This window comes from Artibeus jamaicensis, unplaced genomic scaffold (assembly GCF_021234435.1).
Source record: "Artibeus jamaicensis isolate MK-2021 breed Jamaican fruit bat unplaced genomic scaffold, CSHL_Jam_final contig_387, whole genome shotgun sequence".
NCBI lineage: Eukaryota > Metazoa > Chordata > Mammalia > Chiroptera > Phyllostomidae > Artibeus > Artibeus jamaicensis.
Window position 1 is genome coordinate 1,421,256 of NW_026521812.1, and position 10,098 is coordinate 1,431,353.

Genomic DNA, 10,098 nt, shown 5'->3' on the forward strand with positions numbered 1-10,098 from the left:
GGTATTTTTATTATTTCACTTTTAAAATGTTTCTAAGAATCTGCCTGCATTTAAGTTTTAGAGTTAGCTCTTTAATGGTATAAGGGGACCTTTCCTAGGAGGACACAGAATTGACCACAAGTGACTTTTTGAAACCAAAAAAATTTGTGAAAGAGTGAAGCTGAAAGACCTGTTTCATAAGGTCAAATGAAATCGCATCATAGATTAGACAACGCAGGTGTCACATAACTCATCATTGGCCATTGAAGCAGGCACCTCCCACATATCCCCAGCAAGATTTTAATCCAAAACAAGTTTTTCTGACCTGATTTAGAGTTTCTCTGTCTGCCATAAACTGGCAAATGGATTTCCCTTTTTGGCTTCTGTATAGCATGACTGGACTGGCATATGAATGGAAGTAAGAAGACCGTCCCTGCTCATTCTTATCTTCCTTTTTCCATCTGGTTTTCATGCTCATTCACATTTTTTTGTCCATGTAACCACAGCTTATTAACAAATACTATAATTAAACTATAATTAACAAAGCAATTTCAAAATCTCTATTTCACTTAGTTCTAACCACTCCTTCTGTGGCAGAAATTCTGATTTTGCAGAATTAAAAACCAAGGCTGGAGAAATTAACTTCCCGAATTTCCTCAGCCAATTAGAGGAGGAGACGGTCATACCCTCATCTTTGACCTGGAAAAATGCCCGCTCATGAACCACTTTTCACTTCCACGTGCATTTCCTGTGCCTTGGGTCTCTTGCCTCCATGTGAATGAGGTTTTCTGTATGTTCCAAGCATAACTTTCACTTCCATGAGTGGGTAAGAATAGATTTTTCAAACCTTCTGATGACAGTATAAGTTCTACTTAACAACTGTTTTTAATGTCTCCCTTAAAGTGAAAAGGTGAAAACCATTCTCTTCTCTCTTTATAGATTTTGATTTATGGAAATGAACTTGACAAAAGATTCTTTGTACCTGCTGAAAAAATCATGATTAACTTTATCACCTTCAATATTATGGAGGATTCTAAAATTTCTCCTAAGGGTATCAGTGTGATGGAAAAAAGCAATGATGTGTCAGACCTGAATGAGCCCAGCAAGGGCCAGGAGCCCAGTCAAGAAGAAATGGAGGTGAAACACTTAGGGTATGCTTCACACTTGGTGGACGATTTCTGGGATGCTGAGCAAAGCTCCAGAGGGCTTCTCCTGACCCAGCAAGAGTCACTCAGCAGAACAATACCCACAGATAAAATGGTTGTGGAATATGGATATGACGTAAGAACTACTGACATTCCTGTGGGGCCTGGAGACCAAGAGCTCAGTTTGCCGGAGGAGGTGTTCCTACCAGGAAAAGTGTCTGAGCACCAGGCAGCCTCCGCAGACTCGGGCCTGCACACACTACTGTATTCATACGCCCCTCAGCTCAGGGACCTGGACCACCTGCCAGAGGAGCATGCGGACCCAGAAGAGGGGCCAGAAGAAGAGCCATTGACCACACTGGTCGACTGGGACCCTCAGACTGGAAGGCTGTTTATACCTTCATTATGTAGCTTTGAACATGACTCAGAGGTCTGTGAGCATCCTGAGTACAAGGAGCTCCCAGACAAGAGCCTTTTGTCTAGACTTTACGAGGAACAGCCTTCAGACAAGCCTCTGGAAGAAGATGAAACCTATCTGGTGCGATTTTTGGAGGAATGGGGATTGTATGTACAAATGGAAGACTAACACCCAAACTCCCCTCCCTTACAAAGCGCACAAGTGTGAACAATTGAGTGACTGAGCAATAAAGTACCTGGGATAAAAGAAGTTTACCCATATTTTACCCATATTTCTCTGTGTCTGGGAGAACTGCTTATTTCTTCTCTCTCTTCCCATAGCACTTGTTTTAGTCTGTCTCCTATGGGCGGTTGGTCTGTGCCTAGGGATCTTCAACAGTGATGGCGGGCCCTGGGGTGCCATGGCTGACACACTGCTTTGTATCCAGTAAGAGCTCCAAAATTTTTGCCAGATTGGATGCCGAATGTGTTCAGGCGGATGTACAGTGGCGTCTTTGTGATTTTCTAATAAGCACACTTCCACAGTTATTTTCTGGGTACTTAAGTGTGTAAGTAACACTGCAAAAAATATTTCATGTCATAAATGCTACTTTTTTAGAATTTGACTTATTGTTAGAAGAATGAGATATATGAAACACACAAATATCACTGAGTGGGTGGTAAAGTTGGTCACACTCAGGGACCCTAACCCACCATCGAATCAATAATACATGTGCAAAGTAAACAAGTCAAGCACAGATCTTCTTGATATCACACACTTTTTGGCTATTTTAAGTAGTCATATTAATACTTTATGAGAAGTTTTGAAGTGTAAACATAAATTGTAATTATTATTTTGTAGTCAGAAAATGTCCTCTCAGGAACTTAGTAGGGACTTTTTAGTAGGGGACTAGCCTGAAAGAAAACAACACATTTTATAATGGAATATTACACTTATTTCTAGAAAGGTTTTTATTTAATTAACTTCATTGGAGTGACATTGGTTAATGAGATTATACATAGGGGTCAAGTATACATTTCTGTGATCCATGATCTGTACATTGCATTGTGTGCCTACCACCCAGAGTCCAGTCATCTTCCATCACTGTATATTTGGCCTTCTTTAGCCTTACCAGCCCCCACCCCTCCCCTCTGGTAACCACCATACTGTTGTCTGCGTCTATGAGTTTCAGTTTTCTACCCCACATATGAGTAAAATCATATAGTTCTTAGCTCTTTCTGACTGACTTACCTCACGTAGCATACTATTCTCAAGGGTCCATCCGTGTTATCACAAATGGCAGTAGGTTGTCTTGGGCTCAGTAGTATTCCACTGCGTACATACACCACGTCTTCTTTGTCCAGTCCTCTACTGAAGGACACTCTGGTTGTCTCCATGTCTTCACCACTGTGAACAATGCTGCAGTGAACATAGGAGCACATGTATCTTTGTGAATAAATGTTTTTGAGTTTTTCAGGTAGGCACCCAGAAGAGGATTGCTGGGTCATATGGCAACTCTATTCTTAATTTTTTGAGGAACAGCCAGTCTACATTCCCACAGCTGTGGAACCTTTCTTCTCTGCAGCCTCCCCAACACTAGTTGTTACTTGTCTTGTCGATAACAGCCATTCTAACAGGTGTGAGGGGGTATCTCATTACAGCTTTCATTTGCATTCCCCTACTAGCTAGTGGAGTTGAGTATCTTTTCATATGTCTGTTGGCCAATTTTATAGATCTTCCTGGGAGAAGTGTCTGTTCAGGTCCTCTGCCCATTTTTAATTGGATTGTTTGTTTGGTGTTGAGCTACAATGATTAAAGCAGCATGGTATTGGCAGAAAAACAGACACACAGAATGGAACACAATTGAGGGCCTAGAAATAAAACCACATGTATATGCGCAAATAATTTTTGACAAAGGAGCCAAAAACAACAATGAAGAAAAGAAAGCCTCTGCAATGAATGGTGCCGGGAAAACTGGAAAGCCACGTGCAAAAGAATGAGACTAGATTACAGTTTGTCCCCACATGCAAAAATTAACTTGGAATGGATCAAAAACCTAAATATAAGATCTGAGACCATAAATTGCAGAGAAGAAAGGATAGGTACTAAACTCAGGAATCTGGACCTTGGAGAACATTTTCTCTAAAGGCAGGCGAAGTAAGGCAAAAGTAAATGGATGGGGATAGATCAGAGTAAAAAGTTTCTGCACAGCAAAAGAGCGGCCAACAAAACAAAAAGGCAGCCAACGGAATGGGAGGTGATATTCACAGACAGTAGCCTTGGCGAGGGGTTAATATTCAATGCATATGGAAATGTGTTTTGTAAGATGTTTACATAGCCTGTAACTAGAACATGTTTAGCAGTTGAAACAATGTGTGACTATTACATTACTCTATTAAAATGGACAGTGTCTCAAAGACTACTTGGAATATGTATGAATGGATATTCCTCATCTACACAATCTTAAGATGAATAAGTAGACAAAGACGTACAAAAGAAATAGGTTAAATGAACATGGAAGGTTAAGTGTATTAAACATGTGACCTACTTCACTGTGGAAACTAAAGAGTACCATAAAACAACACCATCCTAGTTAACTTCCAGTAACTATTCCAATCCCCTTCACCATTCACTTAGAAAAGTAAACTCTATAGTTACACTGCATTAAACTATGACAGAATTTATTAGGTTGAACCATGTAAAATTGTTATTTGACTAGTTTTGACCTGCAGAAACAGCAATTTCATATGATTTACCTTAATACATATTTATTTTAATCACAAACTCATAATCCATTGAAGCTCTTTCAGGAAAACAGATATCCATATTTCCTTATTAATATTTTTGGCACAGGCAGACGATGCTGGTAGAGATGGACGTCATGGTCTGGAGTCATGGTCTTTTGAGATTGTCCACAAATCCAAACAGCTTCTGATCTAATGATTTAATTTGGAGCATAATTATATTAAACAGAGTGTTCTGTTCCTCTCAATGTTTATAAAAGTGACTCTGCCAGTTTTGAAGAACAGGTTTATAATACTGTAAAAGGAGAGCAGATGTGGGAAACAATGGGTTGTTACTAAGAGCAAAAAGAAAATAAAGTGATTGATGATAGTTTGGCTTATTTCATTCACAAAAACTTATTGAGCACCTACTATGCCTTACACTGTCCTCATCTATGAACTAAGGATGACGACTCACTTAGGGTTGCTCTGAGGATAGCGTTAGAGTACAGAAGGCACTTAGAACAGTGCCTGGCACATAGTGAGTGCTACATATGTGTGTGTTTGTTGTCATTATCTACAGCAGAGAGCGTGCTTCACACCAGAAAGAGAAGCCATTTAGACAATGCGACTATTTCTATGCAAAAGCGGAGTTGGCCTCACTTTGTTTTTCTTACCTGAAAGTACAATAGTAATTTGCTTCCCACTTTATGCCTTCAGGTTGAAACCCATCAAGGGTTTTATAGAAAGGAATCTAATTCTGAGTTGTTTTTGTATCTTTTGTCAGTCTAAGCAAGTCAGAACTATTGAGCATTTTCAAAATTTTGTTGCTTCAGTATTGTGCAACATATGTACACACATGCACATTGAAATGTGAGCACATAAGAGGTATTTTTATGGGGAAGGTAGCACCTTCTTAGATTCTGAGTGTGTCTGTGTGGGCAGTGCCCACCGGGCAGCCTGTCACCTGTTTTTAGGGCTCAGCAGCTCCAAGAAATCATTTTCTGGGACCTTATCGAGTTCCATCCCCAAGCCTGAGGCCTCCAGAGCTGGGAAATGGAGGTTTCAGAATCTTGGACAAGTACGCTTTATTCGCTCACTGGCTTTTCATTAGCTCTAGGATTTTTATACCTCTTCCACGTTAGGTAGTTTTCCTTGTGAACACATCTATTAGTAGCTCTTTTTCTGCAAGAGGTCATAAATTCTGAACAACTGGGTAAATGAAAATACCCCACCAGAAAGTGAGTGAAACCTGGTCCCACATTTTGCACAAAGGAAGAGAGTATGTAAAGAAGGACACTTGTCCCCGAGGTCTACGAAATGGAAAAGATCGGGTGCCCCCAGCTGAGCTGGATGCAGAGGAAATCAGTGCCGAGAAAAACCACTGGTACAGGCAGGAGTGCACGTCTGCCCGGCGTGGTGAGTGGAATGAGAACCTCAAACAGGGCTCCGTCGGCATGGACTGTACCCCGGGTCATCAGTCAGAGAAAGCAGGTTCCTTCTTTACCACCCCCGTGCCCTGAGGTGAATTTTTGCTACATTATCTTAGAAGAACTGTTTTCCTCTATTTTATTTTCTTTGTGGTTCCTCACATTATATCTTCCATAATGCTTGTACCTACAGTTTTTCCAAAGAACTCGGTCAAAAGCATGTGCCTGTAATTTTTAAATAAATAGTTCTGTGGTTGTGGCTATTTTAATAGTAGCTTCTATTTTGTTGCCATAAAAGGTGAATGTACAGATATTCACTCTAGAGTAACTAGAAATAAAGGGGGGTCACCTATAATATTCCCACCAGATTTAACCATTCTAAACATAGTAGGGTAAAGAAATGGTCCTCAGCTGGGGGGGACTCTGCCTCTAATGGGACATTTGGCAGTATCTTGAGACATTTTCAATTGTCAGGACTCCTGGAGGGTGCTCCTAGCACCTAGTGGGGAGAAACCAGAAACACTGCTAAAAATCCCACAATGCACAGAGCTGCCTCCATAGCAAACTGCTGTCCTGCCCAAGTGTCAACTGTATGGCCTGGTTGACAAACCCTGGTGTAGAACTTTCCAGACACTTCAGTGCATGTGTGTGTGTTTATACACACATATATATATACATACATACATATGTACAATATTATATATATATATTTCCCCTCAAAAGGGGTCATACTGAACTCTTGTATAACTTGCTCTTTTTATTCAAACATGTATAACAAGTAATCTTATTTTAACTATACTTAGATTAACTTTATAAAGTTTCAGTCTTATTCAACTAAGACTATTGAAATGGCAGATTGTTAATTATTTTTCTTAATGTAACACTTTACAATATTTTTTAGTCAAGTACCAACCAGAAGCTGGAGTTTCTAAGAGCAGAGCGCTGTGAGTCCTGGAAGGGTAACGGGCCCTCTTTAGACTGTTGCACCCTGAACATCGCTACCTCTGCCGAGTGGCTGGGTGAGGCTTCGGTGGTCGTTACCTCCCTCTAAGGTGTTGGGCTCCCCGGGCTTAGTTCGCACGCCCTGTCCTCTGAGTCTTCTGCATCTTCAGCGACAGGTGCTTGAAGGCCACCTTGGCTTTCCCTGGGATTCCTGCTTAAGCATTTCTGTTTACCACTGACATTCCTCCAGACTCCGTTTCTTGTGGCACCTGCAAGATTTCTTTTCTCCTTTGCTAGTTTTAGTTAGTCTTTAACAACGTTTCCCGCTGGCTCTCATTTCTGAATGCGCAAAGGCGCCGGGTGAAGCTTCCCTAAGCGTGTCTCCCTCCAAGGCCCGCTGCAGGGAGGGGGCCGGTGTGTTGCGTTGTTTTGGTGCCGCCTGAGGGAGGCTCCTTCTGTCCTCAGAAAAGGCGGCCTGTTCGCGTGTTCCCTTATAACTCCGTGGTACTTTAGTAAATTTGGAAGCAGAATGAGGTATTTTCTCCCTAACTTCCCCAGCGTATTTCTTTTGATTTCTCAATCTGTCATTCTCTGGACTAGGTGGCACTTGGAGGCTTCGCACCAACTCAGAACACAGGCATATGGCTCCTGTTCATGTTCCCACTCTCGGGCCACTGAGACGGGCCCTGACGGGGATAAATGCCATGTGCCGTTCGCCTGTCCGTAGACCTGACCTCTGTGGGCCATATGAGTTAGTCACTGCTCATAAAGGTCCTGTAGAGTTAATATAGTTTACATATTACTGCATCTTCTAATAAAGTGAATTTTTCCCCATCTGAAGTTGATTTTAAATGCAGACACTTCAGAATATTTGACTGGTTGTGGGGGGAGTGGGGGGATGGGGGACAATGAGAGTTTTAATCCTGACTCCCGAAAAACAGGCATGGACTATTGGATCTTTAGTAAATTTGTTGATTTGTAGTTTTAAAAAAATTGGACCATTGACACCCCAATACATTAAATTTAAAAATAAAAAAGAAAAGAATTCAGCAGCATTTGATTTAACAAAAGTATATGAAGACAAAAGAAAAAGAACCTTAAAATTTTCCAAATTGATTGAGTGATTGGTTAACAGAAGTATCAGTATTCTCACATATGACTACAAGTATAGTTTCTAACGCTAAGAAGTTTGGATCAAACTCAAGCTCAGTTGCTCCTTAGGCTGTCACCTTAGGTAATTACTTAAACTCTTGGGATTTCATTCCCTTATCTGTGAAATGGGATTAATAACTGTACCTACCTCACAGGGTTACAGGGGTTTAAATGAATCAGTGCATTAAGGTGCTTAGAAGTGTGCCTGACTCAAAGTGAGTACTCAATCAATATCAGCAATAAATATCAGCTATGTATCACCAGGACACATAGAGAAGAATTTTCATAGAAGCATTATTCATTTTTTAAAAACTTGGAAAGAACACTCATCTTCATCAGCCAGAGAAAGCTGTGAAAATGAACAAAGCTCACCTATTCAGGGCGCCACAGATGAATCTCACAGGCATGTTGAGCGAAAAGAGAAATTCCTAGAAAACCAATTCCATTTATATAAAGTGTTAGCCCTGGCTGGTGTGGCTTAGTGGATTGAGTGCTGGCCTGCAAACCAAAGGGTCACCAGTTCAATTCCCAGTCAGGGCACATGCCTGGGTTGCAGGGCCAGGTCCCCAGGTGGGGACACATGAGGGTCAACAACACATTGATGTTTCTCTCCCTCTGTTTCCTTTCCCTTCCCCTCTCTCTAAAAATAAATAAATAAAATCTTTTAAAAAGAAGTCTCAAAGCATACAGACATGTAAAATTAAATGCTATTCCTACACATATGGTAAAACTATAAAGAAAGGCAAGGAAATTATTAACGTGAAGTTTAGGATCATGGCCCCCCCATGGACTTGATATGGGAAGCTTTGAAGAACCTTTGTTTAACCTTTATTTGCCCAGGCCCCAGGCGCCCTGGGGAGAATGATGGGGCTGTCTGGGATAAGTAAACAATGGTGCATTAGCTAGGACTGAGATTAACACCCCTGCTGTTAAAAACTGACCTTCGAATTTAGCCTTTGTACTTTACTTTTGCCTCTTGTAGCTAGGACTAACTTCCGCATTCCTGCTTCTGTATCTTTCTTTACTACCCCGAAGGCTATATAAACCCCAAGAATCCTTTGTTTGGGGCTCAGAATGTGGAGACTGACTCCTCTGGACCCATGCATGTTAATAAACCTGATACTCCAGAAACCCTCGGTGTTTGGTTGCTTCGTTTTCCTGCATCAGACTCGGAGGAGATGGAAGCAGACACAGCTCACAGGGGCCTCAGCAGCATTGGTAACAGTCTCCTTAAACAGGGTATTTCTTTGATTCTCCTTGTTCAGACTGACACTATGTGTGCCCTAATGTATGTCTATATAATTACAAAAAATAATAACTGCCCCTGAAGGAGCCTGCTTTTGTGTCATTCCCATAGGTTCCACAGTCGGAGTCAGCTTTGTACCCTGGGTCAAGGCATTTAGAATGAGGGTCGTCAGACATTTCCAACTAGGAAGCCGGAAACAAGTATATTTATGGTTATATTCTGTTTACAAAGCTTCTTAGTGTCCAAAGTTTTATGTCTGACATTCTGGATGGGAACAAATTGTTGGCAAATTGACTCACTGGGTTTCTAGGGTGAAGGGCACACAGGCTGACAACCTTGACTTTGCTGAGAACAGCCAGATTTCAAAGAGGGGATACCCCAGGCTTAGCAGGAAATGAGGAGGACACGAAATTTGCACAGACCTTTGAAGTGCAAGTGCTGGCTCCTACTCACAGGTTATACACGTTAGTAAGTACTAAGGCAGACCAGCAGTCCCACTGACAAAAATGACGTGTAAACAAGCTCCTTCCTTACAAAGCCGCTGCTAATGGTTGAGCTCTGCTAACTGATTTTAGCACACGAGGAAGAAGGATCAGGGTTTTTAAATGCGTGGCCCTTACACTTCAGCTAACTGTTCCTTTCTGTAATGGGCTCGCCTTGGTTACAAATGGTTAGTGACCGACCACGAGCAAATAGAACGCATTGGCTCTTAACCCCATATGTCCTGCTGGCTTGTTGCCACCAGCTTCCAAAATGAAAGGTTTGTGAAACTGCGGATAAAACACTTACAGGTGGAAACCCCTTTAATCTGGGCATCATGATGAACTGTAAACACTCAACTTTACCAAAAGAAATATAAACAGAGGTGTAATCAAGATGTTTGCTAACATTTTCTTCTTAGCAACCCACCTTATCTAAATCTTATTCTCAAAACTCTGGAGCGTGTGGTCATCCTGAGTGTCCCATTTTAACAAAGGCTGTAACCAACTAGAAAACATCTCAGAGGGTCTGTAGCCAGGGCCTAAGGGGAAGTGTGGAGCAAGTCCAGGAGTTAGGGAAGCCCTGACAGCTGCCATGTGCAAAG

At 41.6% G+C, this 10,098-nt stretch overlaps 1 protein-coding gene across 2 annotated transcripts in view; it reads left to right on the top strand.

The window, feature by feature from the left end:
- IL20RA (interleukin 20 receptor subunit alpha) overlaps positions 1-5,897 on the top strand; it is a 34,807-nt gene extending 28,910 nt beyond the window's left edge. The window contains exon 7 of one of the 2 annotated variants that reach the window (XM_037148811.2): positions 919-5,891. In XM_037148811.2, coding sequence (XP_037004706.2) covers positions 919-1,710 — 792 coding nt within the window. In that variant the 3' untranslated portion in view covers positions 1,711-5,891. Of the gene's footprint in view, positions 1-918 lie in introns of both variants that reach the window. The other variant, XM_037148812.2, reaches the window with a different exon arrangement.
- Positions 5,898-10,098: the final 4,201 nt, after the last annotated feature.